Here is an 18,838-nt window from a genome sequence, read left to right on the forward strand (position 1 = left end):
AGAATGGCGAGAATGGAACGAAGCATCGGACAAGTCCCAGCGCTTGGTCGGGATATGGCGGGCATCAAGAAACAACTGGCCGCAATGAACAAGCCGGGTAACCCGAAAAAGGTAATAGGCCCGGCATTGCCGGGAGTCGTCCCCGAGGGTAGAGCAAAGCGGGTCAAAAGGAGGGCGGGGGCAGGGGAGGTTCCGGTCCCTGAGGTACCTCCAGTTCTCCCTGCCATACCAGCCGATGGCCCGGTACCAACCCCAGACGCGGGTCAACCGATGCCGGTTGTGATTACGCCCGCCAACGACGAGGACATGCCTCCCGAATTGGCCACCCAGTTGGCCGCATGGCTCAACAAAAAGGCAGGGGGTGCTACGGCGCCCGGAGACACGGCCGAAGAGGCCAAGTTACTAATCCAGCAGTTGCGGCAGTCGCGAGATGCCGCAAAGTCGAATCTCCCTCTTGTCTCCCCACAGGTGACCCCGGAAGGACCGGCAGCTGGCCTTGAGAAAACGGTGGGAACAACGACCAAACCGGGTAAGCTCGCTTTGCCAGTGGCGGGGGAGGGCTCATTGCCCTCAAGACGGGAGAGAGTGGTTCAACATATCCCGTTGGCCACGAAAGAATTGATATGGGCAGACAAGTATGTTAATATGTTTTCGTTGTTGACTGACCATCGCGAGATGGAGTATGCTAAGACACAGAAAGATTTGTGGCACCCGAGTGTCTGGCGAGCCAAAATGGCGGGATTCAGGGTGGAGGAGACGATAACAAATTGGGCCAAGGCCTTTGCAATGTTTACTGCGATTATTGGCGAACGTAAGCCCGAGGTATTGCCCGAACTGTCTTGTTATCAGGCACGTATAATGGATTTTTATGAAACATATGAGGGGAATGAATGGATGGGTTACGACATGAAATTCCGTAAAGCGAAAGAGTATGATTCCTCTCTGACATGGGATTGCCTCGACTCGATTTCTTGGCAGAAGCAGCTCCTGCCTGGCGCGGCGAGGACGTCGTCGCCAGGTGGGAATGGGTTGGGGTTTTCTCGCCAGCAGCCCGCGGTGCCCTTTCGAGCAGGCGCCGGTGGCGATCACCAGCCGAGAACCGGCGGGAATGGTGGAAAGCGGGGGGTCTGTTGGGGCTTCAATAGAGGCAACTGTACCAGACCGCAAGGGGCATGTAAGTTCAAACATGCGTGTGCGGGTTGTGGGAATTCCTCGCACCCGGAGAGTTCATGCAGGTCAAAAAATAGCGGGTCGGGAGGTAGAGGAGGGTCCAAACAAGACTGAGGGGGATCGTTGTGTACAATTGTCTACCCCCGTTGATATCATGGCAATGACTCCCTGGCTAAACAAATACCCTGATTATGTCTCCGCTGGGGTGTTGAGGAAGGGATTCTTATATGGCTTCCACATCCCGGCGGGGGATTTTCGTGGGGAACCTTTTTGTAAAAACCAGCTTTCGGCACAGCATAATCCAGGTGTGGTGGAGAGATAAATCGCTAAAGAGGTGACCCTAGGCCGAGTCGCTGGCCCTTTTCAGCACCCGCCAGTAGCGAATTTCATCTGTTCCCCATTAGGGGTGGTCCCCAAAAAAGACCCGGGGGAATTTAGGCTGATCCATAATCTGTCGGCTCCAAGGGGTTTCTTAGTGAACGATGCGATTGACCCAGGAGTCTGTTCGGTGCGGTACGCATCCTTCGATGATGCCGTCACCATGTTGAATCGCCTGGGCCCCGGGGCGCTGATGGCGAAATCAGATATCGAGTCGGCGTTCCGGTTGCACCCACAGGATCAGCGTCTGCTAGGTTTTGCGTTCCAAGGACGTTACTACATGGATAAATGCATGCCGATGGGTTGCTCCATCTCTTGTGCTTATTTTGAAAAATTCAGCTCTTTTTTAGAGTGGGCATTCACCGAGGCCACAGGGCATAGGCATGTTATGCATTACCTAGATGACTTTCTGTTCTTGGGAGCTGCCGGCGACACGAAATGTGCGCAGGCACTACAGGATTTTTGCAGCCTCATGGGGGAGTTTGGGGTACCATTGGCACCAGGTAAGACGGTGGGACCATCTACTTCACTGGAGTTTCTGGGAATTGAGCTCGATTCTGTGGAGGGGTGTTTCCGCCTGCCAGTGGGTAAGGTATCGAAATTTAGGGCTTCCTTGGAGCTTTGCCTTGGTAGGATGAAAGTGACCCTGCACCACTTACAGCAAGTTGTGGGTAAGCTTAACTTTGCCTTGAGGGTGATGCCAATGGCTCGCCCCTTTTCACGCTCTATTGCACAAGCTATGGTTGGTCTCAAAGAAGGGCATCACCGCACAAGACTGTCTGCAGAGGTTCGCCAGGACATGCGCATTTGGTTGGCATTCTTGGCAGACTTCAACGGTCGAATAGTGTGGAACAAGCCGCCAGCGTCTTCGGACGAGCTGGGTTTGTGGACCGACTCGGCGGGGAGCGTGGGATTTGGCGCCATCTTCGGTAATCGATGGTCGGCGCAAACATGGCCGACGTAGTGGCACGCCAGCGGTCTCACAGGTAGCATAGGGTTCCTTGAGCTATTCCCAATTTTTGTCGCTCTGAGGGCATGGCCGGACGAGTTCCGAGACCGCTCAGTTGTATTTTGGTCTGATAATATGACTGTTGTAGAATGCATTAACAATCAGGCAGCACGCTGCAAATGGATTTTGAGATTGCTGAAGGAAATTGTGCTACTTTGCATGAGACTAAATGTACAGTTCAGGGCGAAACATGTGCCGGGTGTACTGAATCATGCGGCTTATGCACTCTCTCGTTCACATATGCAGGCGTTCAGGGGTTATCTACCTACAGCGGACTTAGTGGCTGCACCGTTCCCCGAAGCACTCTGGCTAATCGGTGCCCCGGATTACAAGACCTGTGGCAGCAAGCTTAGCCCCCAGGACGAGGAAGGCATACGAAGGAGCGTTTCGTTCCTATTGTACATTTTTGGGTCCAACAGGGAGTCAGAGCTGGGGGCAGGAGGAGTCCTTCCTGGGGTTCCTGGTAGCACTGCACAGAGAAGGCCGATCAGCGGCAACGGCCAATAGACACAGGGCGGCCATCTCATTCATGGCGCAGGTGCATGGCATCAAAGACCCAACAGGTTCCTTTTTGGCTAAAAAAGCCCTTCGCGGCTGGCAGCGCCTCGAGGGTCGCAGGCATGACGAGAGACGCCCGATTGGCTTGGAAAGGTTGTCCCTACTCATGGCAAAACTAGTGACGACATGCTCCTCCCAATTCGAAGCAGTTCTGTTCCGGGCGGCTTTCGCATTAGCGTTCCATGGGGCTATGCGGGTGAGCGAACTGGTTGCAAGGAATAAGAAAGATGTGGAGGGAGGCTTGTGCAGGGATCACATCCTAATTAGGGGTGATTCGATGGTGGTCACGATAGCTAGGTCCAAAACTGACCAGGGAGCGATGCGAAGCAGCGTTGTTGTCCAGCGCATGAGAGGGTCTCCCACGTGCCTGATAAGGTGCATTGAGGAATACTTGGCACTGAGGGCGGATACATGGGGGGGAGTTTGCTGAGGCACATCGATGCCACCCCACTGACGAGGTTTCAGTTCCAGAGGGTGCTAGCACTGACAATCGCGGCGGCGGGCATGGACCCGTGCGATTTTGGGACCCACTCCTTTAGGATAGGGGCTGCTACTGAGGCTACAGCCAGGGGTCAGAGTGCGGAAGAGGTGAAACAGTTAGGACGATGGTCCTCGAATTGTTTTAAAAGGTATGTGCGATTGCACATGTTGTGAAGTCAAGTTACATGCACTCACGCTTCTTGTCTTCTGTTTGATTTACAGTTTCGCGAGCATATCATGCGGGGCGGAATTTGCAGTCGACCCAGTACCAGGGGACCAGCGGTCACGGATCACCTGCTGAGGAGAGAGTGGTTTGGGTCTAGGGCCACTCATACGTGAGGCGGGCCGGGGACGTATTCAAAGCAGGTGACACGACTCACGCAGCTGGGGAATACGGGTACAGAGTGGCCTTCCACGGAAGGGGCGGGCTCTGTATTGACCAGTTCGAATCTTTTGTTGAGGGTCTCTTAGGGCGGCAGAGGTCACCGCCATCTGTAATCATAGTACACCGGGGGGGCAATGACTTGGTGACACTGGGTAGGCGAGTATTACTCGAGCAAGTTTTGTCTGCTGTTAGCTGGTTGGCAAAAAGAATCCCGGAGTGGATGATTGCCTGGTCCCACATGATTCACAATAGGGTTTGGCGGGGGGGCCTTTCAGTGTCAGCACTGAACCATTCGGTGAAGAATGTTAACAACAAAATTAGTAGATTGTTTCGCTCTGCGCAGTTGCATAGCATTCCGCATGGGTGTATTCGGGGTGATCACATGTATCTGAATGATGGGGTTCACCTGTCCCGGGAGGGGAATGTCTTACTCATAGGAGACTTCATAGCATGGCTAAGGGGTTTGAGGAAGCATGACCTTTAGGAGGAGTTTGTGGGGGGGCCGGATAGCCGGTCAACTATCCGGCCTGTGGCGGTAAGGTCATGATCGGTGAGCAGTAATTTCAAGGTCCCTAGAGGGGGGCGCCACCCACTATGGATGGGAGCGCCCGGGGGGAGGCGGCCATTGGCCCCTCCCACTGGGAGGCGGCACCCACTAAGGATGGGTCGCCTAAGGGGAGACGGCCATAGGCCCCTTCCAGGGGAGGAGGCGGCTATATGCCCCTCCTATGAATTTCCCGGGGCCCGGATATCCGCGACGGCGGATGTGATAGAGAGTGTGGGGGGGGGGGGGGGGGGGGAGTCCACGCTGTCCTTCCTACAGATACCTCACACGGGTGCTCGGATGACCTTTAAGATGGCGTCGAGCGGAAATGGGGGCCCCCAACAAGACAAGGGAAATTGGAGTTGGCACGGAGGGTACAGTCCTCTACGCGGCCGCCACTCACACCGTGAGGGCGAGAGTTTTGGTAGTAGGGATCTGACACCGGTTGCGACCTTGCCGTTGGCCCTTAATGCTAGGATGTACAATTTTAATTTAGAATGTATGCATTTGCAGGATGCTAGACTCGGCTAGGAAACCTTTGTATTAGAGATTTGTTAAGGTTAGCCAATGAACATGTCTTCATCGAAATGTAATAAATGAAAATTGTACATGATATGAAACTTTTATTTAATGTTTTAATTTTGTTTCATATTTTAATAAATACGGCCGGGAGGGTGACTCCCTCCTGCCTTCCAAAAGTTCAGAACTGCGTCCGTCTTCCCATCCTTGGGGATTGTGTTGGGAGGGGGTGACCGGCATCCCGGCCATATGGAAAGGGGCGACCACTCGGTCCCCCCGAACGTATGGTTGGGTGCACCGATCCTCCCGGGAAACCATTTTGGGCGGGGGGTGTGTCTCGGCTGGTATGCCCGAAGCGGCGTAGCCGGGGCGCGCCTTTTCCCGCCCAAGAGGGGTTGTCCTAGACACCTACACCGTTGGCCACGCCCAGTAGGCGTACCGGCGGAGGGTACACGCCCTCCCTGAAGAGGAATAAAGAGAGCGGGAATCCAAAGAAGCGTCCTCTTGTTCTCTTGCTTGGAAAGTGCACCCACTCGTTGCACGTGAGGCATCGACGGAACAAGGAGGAATTTTGACCCACCCACCAGCCCCTTATGGCAATGTTAGTTTTGCAATAAAGTTTTGCTCTGATAACATCTTCTTTCCCTCCGTATAGAAGAAAATGAATGTCTAGTTTAAGGATGTGACTTCTGTCCGTAGGTACTGTTTTTCTTTAGGAGTAAACAATTGATACAAGTAGACAGGATGATATTTTCTCCCTTAGTAGGTAAACAAATGTCGTATTTATTTTTTGGTCGGGCGGTAAGGTCATGATCGGTGAGCAGAAACTTCAAGGTCCCTAGAGGGGGGCGCCACCCACTATGGATGGGAGCGCCCGGGGGGAGGCGGCCATTGGCCCCTCCCACTGGGAGGCGGCGCCCACTAAGGATGGGTCGCCTTAGGGGAGACGGCCATAGGCCCCTTCCAGGGGAGGAGGCGGCTATATGCCCCTCCTACGAATTTCCCGGGGCCCGGATATCCGCGACGGCGGATGTGATAGAGAGTGTGGGGTGGGGGGGGGAGTCCACGCTGTCCTTCCTACAGATACCTCACACGGGTGCTCGGACGACCTTTAAGATGGCATCGAGCGGAAATGGGGGCCCCCAACAAGACAAGGGAAATTGGAGTTGGCACGGAGGGTACAGTCCTCTGCGCGGCCGCCACTCACACCGTGAGGGCGAGAGTTTTGGTAGTAGGGATCTGACACCGGTTGCGACCTTGCCGTTTGCCCTTAATGCTAGGATGTACAATTTCAATTTAGAATGTATGCATTTGCAGGATGTTAGACTCGGCTAGGAAACCTTTGTATTAGAGATTTGTTAAGGTTAGCCAATGAACATGTCTTCATCGAAATGTAATAAATGAAAATTGTACATGATATGAAACTTTTATTTAATGTTTTAATTTTGTTTCATATTTTAATAAATACGGCCGGGAGGGTGACTCCCTCCCGCCTTCCAAAAGTTTGGAACTGCGTCCGTCTTCCCATCCTTGGGGATTGTGTTGGGAGGGGGTGACAGGCATCCCGGCCATTTGCAAACAACATGAGCAAAAACCCTAGGTGTAAATAACATGTCTGCTTGGTTGCAGGTCCTATCGGCTCTTAATTTACACCTACTTGTGAAAGAATGGAGCATAACACTCTCAGTAGTAATTGCACCCACTTTGCGAGGGGCTACCATAGTTTGCTCATTGTTTTGCTTGGGAAGCACCACCAGGTCTGACTTGGTGGTACTTGATTGTGCAAATACAGAAGGCAGCAGAATAATACATGCACCTCCTAATCGGTAGAGTTAGTTCCAATGCCCTGTAAATTAATTCTATGGTCAAGTGGACCTGGATCCGGGTAAACAAACCCTATACATGAATAAGCCAACAAACAAACACATACATACATAACATACTGTCACTATTGGGCCATGCAAAAGGAAATTCATTTAATTAAAAACGGTAGAATTAGAATTTAGATTCATTTCGAATTTTGCCCTGATATTGTGTTCATTAATGTGTATTGTTTCTCCGGAGAGCTGTGAATCCTAATGCTGTAAAAACCCAAATCCCTGAGATGTACCAACATTTACGTTCTTCTGCCCCCAGCTCCATGACGTGCAGTTGAAGACAACTCTGAATTCCAAAGAGGAACCAATGAGGGAACTGCAAGATTTACGGTAAGGCTTACAGTATAAATCCGAGACTCTTTATCTACGGGTAAAATGCAGCGCGGATTAACTGTACTTATTCGAGAGACTGCTTTTGTCATTAATGCGAAAGGAGGCACCAGAGACTCCCCATTTCAGCTGATCTCCCCACAGGATGTTAGAAAGATGATGGACAGTAACTAAAACCCCAGACACTGTGACCCACGCTCATTCCTCAAGTAGAACAGTCTCTTTTTCTGCAAGGTTATTCACGATGTTTATATAAGCTCGTAATTCTTGACGATTTAACTTTTGTCTTTTACCATCCAGAGGGAGGACACATGTTACAGTTGAAAAAAAATCACACTCAGACTAATGGTTTGATAATTTATTTTTAGATTTGTAATTTTATTTTATGAGTGCTTTAGCACTCTGAAAAATTATACGTTTTATGTGCAATTTATATTTTTGTATTCGTATCTAACAAGCACATGCATCATTGTTGGCTTTTGCGATTTCTTAATTGCGATTTTTAAGGAATCGTAATAAAGAAATCGCAAAAACCTATGCATGAAGAAATCTCTGAAAAATGTGCGATTTCTTAAAATTCCTTAATTGCGACGCGCAAATTGCGAATCGCAATTAAGCAATACCTCCCCATTCATTCCTATGGGCCTACAGGCATTTAAGGAATCGCAAAATGTGATTCCTTAAATGCAATCCAAATTTGAGAATTCGCAAATATTTGCAAATTCTCAAATTGCCAGGGCCTTCACCCTTCATTCATTCCAAAAGCAGATTTTGCGATCGCAAACGGCCGATTTTTGCGATTCCCTCCGTTTGCGATCGCAAAATCTTTTGATGCATGTGCCTGTTGTTGTTGGAAGAACACCAGCTTAAGGGAAACTGCCCAAAGGAACCGAAACTAGCATTTTCAGACTTTTCTGTATACATCTATAGAAGATGGGCCTGAATGTAACTTTAGGATTGTAGTTAAAGGTATTGTTCTTTACAAAAAAACTATATAGGACTTCAATAATGTGTTATATTCCGGCTGCATGATATATCATGATGCGTAAATTAGTCTGAATTAATCTTCACTTATTATGAATAAAATCTTACGAGGGGTCGTAAGATTTGATCAACTGTTAGAGGCTGTGAGTGGTGAAGAATTAGATATCTCCACACAGAGAACCGAATCCTAGGTGGGGCAACACAGCTGCCACTGCACATCAATCAGTGACTATGGCATGTGTTGAAGCAATTATTATAATGAGGCATAAAACATGGCAGCACACACTGTAATTGACACGCCGTTCTCATATACAAAACAAAAGCAATACACCCAGTGAGGAAATCCCCTCATCTGGACTGTGAAGGGTGAACAGATGTTTTCTATTTAGGAAGGTGATGACAGGGGATTTGTAGAAATGCTGTCACGCGTAAAACATTGGTAATCTGCCAATATCATCGTTTAAGAATATCTAACCCATCGTCAAAGAATCACAGCAGTGTGTTGTGGGAAATCAATTGACAATATAGTTGAGTAATAAAGAAATTAAGAAAGCCAAAACAAAGTAATAATGGTCCTGTGGTTCTATCAGACACTGGTACATCAACCAGTCTGGAGAATTAATTGTCCATTAAGGTGTTTGGAAACATTCGATTGTTTCTTCGTCCATCGATTTTTCTTGGCAAACCTAATATTGAAACACAATTTCTTCAATTACCGACAGTCACAGAGGACACACAATACTTCCCAACAGGAGGAACAGTTCCGTAACAGAAGCTTCCCTGTTGTCTGGTTTCGCTGTGACCTTTGACCGTCCGGTATTGTCCGGCATGTTGGATTTACATCAGACAGACAATGCTGGGACGTGCGCGAGACCCTTACTTAAAATGGCCAACTCAATTGAAAGGTCAGAAAAGGCAAGCCCGGCTTCTGTATCTCATTTGGGATTTTGTGAAAGGAACAAGGCATGCTTCGCACATACCTCACTGTGTGCCTTTGTATACTGTACATTTTCATTCTTTCCATCAGGAAAGTGTACGATTTAAAAAAAAACAGATGTCAAGAGAAGCTATACAAGGATCTACGTCATGTATAATCTGTAGCAGAAGTGTTTTGCCAGTTTAAGTCAGCTTTATAAAAATGAATGGCTAATAATTGGCATCTCACCTGTTACTTAGTGAGATTAAATCTGGCCTTTCCTTTCTCACCACTTATAGTAAACATCCACATATGTAGTAGGCAAAGTTTTTATTACGAATAAAGTACCACATTAATAGCCTCGACTTAGTTTGTGTAGGTTCTTGCTTTCCCTTTGTCTATGCCTTAGCAGGGGGTTTCCCTCCACATGGGAGTGAGGCTGGTGGACAATGAGCATTTTGTACAGAACTGCATTCCTTTTGTAGCTTTTCCTAGCAGGTACCTCACTCACGAAAGGAAGGTATACCAAATTGGGGAGTAGGCAGTATTAAAAACATTGTAAAATCCTTATTTTCATTCAAAAAAGTGTTTCCAAATCTTTGCACACTCCTGATATACACAGTTCTGTAATCCCTGAATGCAGAAAAATCCAGGACGGAATTAACTGCTCGTGCATGGACCTGAGAAGCTTGAAATTATTAAAAAAATATTGTGTGTATATATATATATATATATATATATATATATATATATATATATATATATATATATATATATATATATATATATTGTCCATCAAAAGCGGAGCACTCAACAGGTTAAAAATGTAGTTTATTATGCCAAACAGACGTGTTTCGGCATCCTCGCCTTTAACAATGTTTATATAGCTTAATGGTGTCACATTCCAACTTTTAAAGTGGCCTGACTTCCTCTTCTTGGATGAGGTGTGTTCATCTACAAAGAAAGAACAATTAGTTCTTTGTAAAAAGTTCACATACTCCGTCGCCAACTTTGCATGTGATTGTAACGTTGATTTTTAATGTCACATTGCCCCAGATAATATCAATCCATTTAGTAGGTGTTTCTCCACGATGGTGTGGGGTATACATTAATCAGTTCCTCAACACTCCTGATGGCAGTCAGTTGCCGCACAATTGACTTCATTTTATAACCCTCGTTCTGCTATATTCCCTTTGTATCCGTCACCTATTTACAGACACTTATCTTGGTGATGCCAGCATCTGTCTGTACATTTAGTACTGCCCCAATCCAGATGCAGGGGTGACATGCTAGGGCAACGGCGGTTCTGACAGTCTACAATATTCACTTCACTAACTTGCCATTGACTGTTGTCGAACTTAATAGTGCACCCGCTCATAAAGAGTTCAACAGCAGTCAGTGGCAAGTTGGTGAAATATATATTTATGTATGTATATTTTATAGTTACCTTATGAAATGCCTTTTTTGATATGCTAATAACTTTGGCACCGTTTGTTGAATCTTCACAAACCTTTCCAAAAACGTGCTTTTTGTTTAGTTTGTGCATGGAAAGGTTCAGGGTGATCCGTCAAGTGTGGGTCCTAAAACGCAAAATCGCCATGCATTTTCACTAGACTTTTTTAGACAGGTGTAATTTCGTTCAACAGATTTTGCGGTAGCACTAATTTGACAAGAAGCTAGATCTTGGTCCAGAAAACATGCTTTTGTGATTTGGTATAGATCCATTCAGTAGTTTTTGAGAAATTAAGGTTAAAAAAATACTGTATATCTGGACCATGGGGATCGCAAGAGTCCCTTGAACTCAATTTTAAAAAATTGAGCTTTCTGACTGGGCCAGGACGCTTTTTACCCTTGGGCAAATTTGCTCCCGCAGGAGCAGCCTCTGATTGGCAACCAGCAACATGAGAAAAAGTTGCTGGTAGTCATTACAGGACTTAGACTCCTGTCGTGAAGTTTAGGGTAGGGATACCTTTACCCCAGGCCCTGTGAAGGGGACCCAGAGTGACCAGCGCTGGGGCCAAAATGACAAAAGATCAGCTGGTTTTGCTGCAATCCCACGGGACTCCTACAGGTTTGCGGCACCAAATCAGAGAAAACAGCATCCCACAATTTAAAAAAAAAATATTTGGGGATGGGGTGTGAGTAGGGCCTTTCTCCATGATCCCATTTTGGGTCAGGAGACCTAATCTCCCGGACCAAGTACCTTAAGTAAGGGAAGGACTGTGCGCTGCCCCCCCCCCCTCCCAGAGCCGATGGCAGCCCCAGGGACCCCATCCCTCGGGCCAAAATCATAAAAAATTGGAGGGGGCTGCGCTGCCCAACTCCCGAGCCTTCAAATGCCCGAGGATCCCATTCCTTGCACTAGTGTGGGCAGGGAAAACATGTGTTTGCTGCCACCTGTTGGGAGCATTTTAAAAGCTCCTGCCAGATGGGAGCAAAAACGCTTTATCTGCCTGCAGCAGTGCAGGCAGGGAAGCCAAGTCTGCTCTCAACTGGCATGAGATTTAATCATGCTCCCACCGGGTGGAAGCAGACTTCTATTTTCCTGCCCGCTCTCCTGTGGGTAGGGAAGCAGATGTTGCTCCCGCCCAAAGGGAGCATGCTAAGAGAGCTGCTCTCTCCGGGTGGGAGTAATTTCGGCTCTCGCCCCCTGTGGGAAGCCGGCTGGGGCTGCGGGGGCCCTGGTGCTCCCACTGACCCCTCAAACAAAGGGTTTTAGGTGCCCTGGGCGGGCACTGGGGCACCCATCTGTGGCCCAGGGGAGCTAATTATAACTTACGCCTCTGAGATGCGTTGCTAATGACCTCACATATTACATCACTGATGACATGTTCATTGACATCACTGATGACAAAATGGGAGATTCTGCTGTTCTTGGGACTCCAAGTCCCACAACAGTTTGATCCAGGAGAGGAGTGGATGTTACTGCTTTCCTGCGCCAAGCACTTAAAAGCGCCCGACACCTCCTGTGGTCCATCCTGTGCCCATCCACGCCAGAAAGGGCCAGGGTAGTGCCACCCACCTTGGTTCTGGAGCTGGGTGTTTTCTGGCAAGATTGTTTCTCGTTATCCAGGTACGTTTTGAATCCTCGCATTGCCTGCATTTCTCCCTCAGACTCCCGCTGGGGTGGGACCCTGTACCCTTGCTCGCTGGGGCTCGAGAAAAAGTTGGGTGGTGTCTGTGAAGTGTCCGACCTCCCACTGTTTGACCTGCTCTTCGCCTCAGCCTCTGTCCACATTTCCCTCTCTATCTCCTGCTGGAGTGGACTTTGTCCCGTAGTCTGCTAGAACCTGAAGAACGGCTGTGGAGGTGCTCAGACTCTTGTTGCTTGAGCCGGATTTCTCCTCAGCTTCTGTCCACATTCACTCCTCCACTCATTTATAGCTTATTCGAGCAGGAACAGGGTAAGGTTGACACACTGTCACCTGGTACTACTTGGTATCGCCTGTTGTTGTTTTACATTGGAATATGATAAACGCGGACAAACTCTAAGAGGAAAGGAGGAGTGTCCATTGCCATTATTTTGAGACCGATGGTCTGGGGAACTTTCCATAGCACTAAAGCGCCAGGTGGGGCAGTGCGAGTCAATCTACCACTATCAGGGGGTAGACCCGATAATTATATTGACTTTCTCTAAAGTTCTTCTGACATTGTTTACTCTCTGATTCTGCAGAACAAGTATCGTGGTCACTGGTATCTGTTCACGAGGTTCACTCTCTAACTGGTGTATAATTGTTTGCATTACTATTTCAAAGTGGGTGTACTGCTGAGTGCAACTGATCAGTTCACATACATTTCTCTGAATTGCTTTGTGATAGTCTGCCTGTCTTGGGATTTACTCCTGTATACGTTGACTTAGGTTGTCTTAACTCTTTTAACTTGTTGGTTTAGTCTGTTGTTATTCATTAAGGTATCTTTTCAACAAGTTTACTTGTGGCATCTGTCAAACACCGCAGCTCAATATCTTCCGTCGCCAAAAATAAGGGGACAGTGGAGAAAACAAAAGCTGTGGATAATGCCAGGGAGTCTAGGAAGGCCATAAAACGAGAGAACCATGTGACAGATAATTGTTGCCTAGATCACATTGAAGTTTTGATGGAGGAAGTGGAGAGCTTACAGAGCGAGAAAGACCAAGGGAGCGCATCAGCTCAAAGCAAGTCTAAGTGCATAAAGGCTTATTTAACTAAAACAAGCTAAAACCAGAGCAAGCCTGCAGCACTAGCTCATCCAACTCATAAAACGACTAGTGGGCCATTGCCAACTCCTTCGACAACTGAGGTAGACTCTATCACAGGGCAGGAAGAAAGCCGCCCAATTCCATCGATGTTAGTGTTGAGTGTGCCAATAGGTTTACGGCCTTTCAGCTGAGAGAGGACCTTCTCCTCGTGGGTGACCTAGTACCTGAAGCCCCGGGCCCTGGCTGTTTTGTTTAATCCCCCCCAAAGGAAGATGCACTCTCGGGAGCTGTGGGGACACACTTCTTTATTCTCTCCTTCACTGTTTCCTCCTTGGCTCGACGAGTCTGTACCGGAGCCACAGTCTCGGAGTTGAGTGTGGGCAGCGGGATTGCACCTCTTGAAGTGGGATATGTTATGGGTTATTCGCTTGCGTTCCGACTCAGCTGAAATCATGGTCCCTTTTCGCCTGGAGACTCACAGTGGGTGATCGAGGTATCGACTGTCTGCCTTTGTCTTGCGGTCTCGTTTTACCAGCACCCAGTCTCCTTCATGAATGTCCGTCCGTCTCGCGTGTCTGCGCCGATCAGCATAGTCCTTCATTTTTGATTTTATTTCCTGGTCCAGTTTCAGCAGAGTGTCGTGATTGGTGGTCACAGTCCGGGATAGTATGACGGTGTCCGACGAGGAACTCGCCCGAGCATCAAAGTGGCGGGGCATTGGTTCGTAGTACTGTGTGGTGTTGTCCTATATGCTCGCAGCACTTCGTTCAGTGCTTGCTGGATGTCCCGGTGAGCGAGTTCGGCTTGCTGAACCATCTTCTTAAGAGTCCCCATGAATCGCCCAACCATTCCGTTAGCTTGAGGCCACAAGGGGGTAATCTTTCGGTGTTTAAAATTGAGATGTTTCGCAAACTCGGTGAATTCATGACTGTTGAACGGTGGTCCGTTATCTGTTTTTACTCCTAAGGGAATTCCCCATGCTGTAAATGTTTCGTCGATGACAGCTGACGCTTTTGTGGAGGACACTTGATGCGCGATAGGAAAACGGGAGTAATCAAATCAAATATTTCTTTATTCGGTTTTTGTCATGTTAAAAACCATAAAAGCATTTTCATAAAATAAAATACATTTCGCATTCTACATTGATACAAAATACTGCCTAGTAAAATAATTCATAAAAACATGTTTGATAAAAAGAGCAAACAAGTTAACTATTGAGTGCTCTGTCATTTATATAGTATTAAAAGACAACATCATGATACATTACATACTAGCTTGTGGAGGGACAACTTCATCTTATTAAATACATAATTAGAATTGTCAGTTCACAAAATTATGGGACGATTTTTATATTTTCAATCGATGTCGAAAGATGCATTTCAAAAACTTGACAATGTACCTTGATGTCCTCTCTTCACCCAGATACTGTAAGGCTAACAAGGCCGGGCGGCATCTTCTGATGCCCTTGAGTTTTAATAGCGGGATTAGCCAAATCCTTCTATACTCCCTGTAGTATTTACAGAAAAAGAAAGTATGGATGGTTGCCTGGATTGAGGTCTCATCACACGGGCATCGAGGTAAAACTAAATCCCAATTATTTCTTGTTGGAAATGCAACCAGACGGTGTAACATATTTAGCCTAAACCTGATTAAGAGGAATCTCTCAAAGGAGGTAAAATCATAGGTTAGATATGGCTGTATAATAAAGGTAGTTTGAACGACAATGCAATGTTGGACAGATGGTTTAGAGGCTTCGTTGGCAGTCCGTGATTCTTCAAGGTGGGTAAGGGACAACACTTGTAATGCCTTCCTGGTTAATGACCGAATAGAGGTTAGAACCAGATAGTATTTTTCCAATCCTAGGTCATTTAAAAAATATTTTATGTACGATAACCAGCTTATTTTGCGTGAGAGGTCCAAACCCATACAGTCTGAGATGATTTGCTGTGTGAATGTTATTTCTGACGACCATATACGGTGCCATAGAAGAAGTGGTTGTATTCTGGCTAAATCAGAAATGTGTGGAATCCCCAGTTCTATATAGCACGAAAAAGTAGATGCACTCTTTGGTAGCATTAAAAGAAATCTCAATAAAGCATTCTCTGCCACTTGTAGATTGTTTGTATTTGCATACCCCCACACTCCAGCCCCATATAGCGCTATAGATTGACATTTTGCTTTATATATCTTTAAAAGCTCCACTGGTGGCCTCTTTCTCAGTTTTTGTAAAAAATTTACAAGGGCCTTGGTAGTTCTCATGAGGTGGAATTTTCTGGACTCAATAGCTGAGTTCTAGTTAAGTTTATGGTCTATGATAATTCCCAAATATGGGTATTGTGCTGTAGTTGCTAGTTTCTCCTGATTTAAAAAGATATTCTTTGTCCTTTTTTTCCCAGAACCAGCTATCATGACAAAGGTTTTTTTAATGTTAATTCGTAAATCCAGCTTAAACATAAATTCAGAGTATCTGTTTAGAGCCTTCTGTAACTCTAAGGGGGTGCGAGCCAGTATCACTGCATCATCCGCATAGAGTAGAGCTGGAATCAGACGATTTTTTACTAGCGGAAGGTCCTGGCTCCCATTCAACAAAGCTCTCTCTAAGCTGTTGGTGTAGAGCGTGAAGAGGAAGGGAGCCAGGATGCAGCCTTGTCTGACTCCTCTCTCCACCCCAAATGACGCAGATAACTCGCCCTTAACCCCAAACCTTACCCTTGCTGAGGCGTTGGAATATAATTCGCGGAGAAAGTTTACCAAGGGTAAGTCCATCCCCATATCCACTAGCACAGACCAAAGTTTAGCGTGACAAATGCAGTCAAAGGCTACTGACAGGTCCACATATACCATGTAAATACTGCTCGCCTTTGCACATACGTATTTTCCTAGTAACATTGTAAGGTTTAGGGCCTGTTCAACTGTCCCTAGGCCCTCCCGGAACCCGAACTGGATGTCCGAGAGGATCCTGCCATCGTCCGCCCATCCCTGGAGGCGTTCTAAGATAATTCTGCCCGCCACTTCACCCAAAGAATCCAGCAATGAGATCGGGCGATAGCAGGATACCTCCTGACGATCCCCCTTTTTAAAAATAGGGACCATAATTGATTTGGACCATGAGTCCATTAGTCCCACCTCGCACGCTGCTTTGAGTACTCTCGTCAGAATTGGAGCCCAAAGATCTAAGTTCGATTTTAATAGATCTATTGGGACCCCATCAGGGCCAGGGGCCTTACCGTTTTTGCTGGCTTTTAGTGCCTGGACATTGTCATTGATAGTGATTTCTATTTTTAATGGGTAGGGAGTCGCTAGAGGGGCAAAAGTTGTAGGGTCTTGCCTACCCACGTTAACTGGACCTTTCTCAAAAATCTTTAAGAAGTGCTCTACCCATGCCACTCCATCAATTGCCACCTCGATGGTTGGTGTGCCTTTATGATCTGATAAAAATGGGGATTTAATCACGGCCCAAAAGGCTGAACTGCTTTTATGAATGCTGCTTTTGTGCAATTGATCCCATAAGGCCTGTTTCAATTCAGCTTTCCTATCCTTTATGGCTATATTATATTCCCTCCTCAGAGTTGTTATTTCCTGAGGTACTCTGTTTGGTTTTTGCAGAGCTTGTTTTAGTTTAGAATGCGCTAATGTGCATCTGTGGTTGAACCATCCTACTTTTTTCAACTGGGTGTTTTTTAATTTTACAAAGAGTGCATCATTAATTGTTTTTAAAACCACCCTAAAGTTGCCTAATACTTCCTCATCCGGTATGGACAGGTCTAAGCATTTAAGGATGGATGGATAGACCGCATTTATGACTCTCCTGGTGATTTCTGGAGGATCGACTTTCTCTCATTTTAAAGAATATCCATTTAATCTGTCCAGATGTAGAGTATTTTGCCTCAATGCGCTAACTATGCTTTGAGTGCGGTATTCATAATGTGGGCAAAATGTTATACTAAGAGCACAGTGGTCGCTTAAAACATTGATAAGTGTTTCAAACCAAGTAGCACGATTACCCACCGTGTTAGATATTAGGATAAAATCGATGGTGGTATGCCTGTCCCTACCAATAAATGCTGCATCCGGCTACTGGGTTGCAGGGTTCTTTTTGTTTGCGATTACAAGGTCCAAATCAAAAAGAGTTTCATTTAAGATAGTTCCCACACTTGAGTGGGAAAAGTGAACAATGGGATCCTCGTATTCATCAGTTAACCCGCACAAATTCCAATTACTGTGTTGGCAAGGATGCTGATTAAAATCACCTCCCCAAATGATGGTGGCTCCTTCAACCGATTCCCTTATTAATACCGATAGTTGGAGTCGCAACTGTCGCAATACCATCAGTAGTTCTCCATCCGGTAAATTGTTGTAAAAATTTACCAGGAGAACAGTCTCCCCTTTACCAAAGCGGATACTCAGTACTTAGAAATTAGCCTCTAAGGCCACAGTAGTTATTTGCACACCCCCTATCAGGTTTGAAATAAAAATACTTAGGCCGCCTTTCGCTCTGCCAGATGCTACATGTAATGCAGGTGAAAAATAGGTTTTATAACCTACCAAGTGTATTACACTGGTGGTCCATGTCTCCTGGAGACATATTATATTAAAATTCTAGAAAAAGTTCAGCCCGGTACCATTTTCTACCTTGGGGCGCAATCCAGCTATATTCCAGAAAAGAAACATTATCGGCGCACCTACTTTGACTGGGTTATTATCCACTAACGCTTTAACATGTTCTGCTAATGGAACTTCCGTCGTTCCAGGCACCACGATATTTCCACACTCATTTATGGGTGGTAAAATTTCTAATAAGCTGGCAACTTTACTAATTAATTCAGTGCTAACTGTCACCTCTTCAATGTGATTTGATGCTGCTGGCTCTATGCCGGTATCCACTAATATGGACTGATTACCTTTAGAGCTACCCGTTTTGGTTACTAAGATTACTGGTTGTTTTCATTCATGGCAGTCCCCAGAAACCTGGTTGGAAAGTCAATCGACTCCTTCCAGACCGGAAAGCATGGAGAAGCGATCGAAAGTAGGCACGTTAAAACCAGAGATTTCACTATTGCACCCATATAGGGCGCGGACTCGTGGGGGGTTTGCCAACAGGGATTGGGGGTAGAAATAACTTAAATCCCGTGTCGAGATTTCATCCCCTCCCTGAACAGTGTACCAGTCACCCATATGTCTGATTACTCTGCGGTCCCTGTAATTTATAATGATGAGATCCCCCCTTATGTCCTTTGGTCTGCGACCTACCCAACCAAGTCTTCTGACATAGAGAATTTCACCGTTGATGTTTGCGGGTAATGGCCTATTGCGACTTAACCAGTATATCGCTTTGTTTTTAAGCTCTTGGTGGCCCTCAGTATTCCCAGCCTCTAATTCTGGAACACCCGTCAATATCACCACATAGGGTGCCGCCTCTGGTGGCTTGTCTATTATTTGCTGATTTCCCCCTGGGCACTTAGTAGGTGAAGGCATCCTAGGTACAGTTTGAGATTTGTTGGGTTTTCTAAC

The 18,838-nt window shown here is 46.7% G+C and overlaps 1 protein-coding gene across 1 annotated transcript in view; it reads left to right on the top strand.

Annotated features, from left to right (window-relative positions):
* Nucleotides 1-7,185: 7,185 nt before the first annotated feature.
* APOLTP (apolipoprotein lipid transfer particle homolog) overlaps nt 7,186-18,838 on the top strand; it is a 1,141,779-nt gene continuing 1,130,126 nt past the window's right edge. Inside the window, exon 1 of the mRNA XM_086941409.1 lies at nt 7,186-7,250. Within this exon, the coding sequence (XP_086797535.1) occupies nt 7,228-7,250 (23 nt within the window). The 5' untranslated portion in view covers nt 7,186-7,227. The remainder of the gene's footprint in view (nt 7,251-18,838) is intronic.

Source organism: Lissotriton vulgaris, chromosome 10, assembly GCF_964263255.1.
Source record: "Lissotriton vulgaris chromosome 10, aLisVul1.2, whole genome shotgun sequence".
In the NCBI taxonomy this organism is placed as follows: Eukaryota; Metazoa; Chordata; class Amphibia; order Caudata; family Salamandridae; genus Lissotriton; species Lissotriton vulgaris.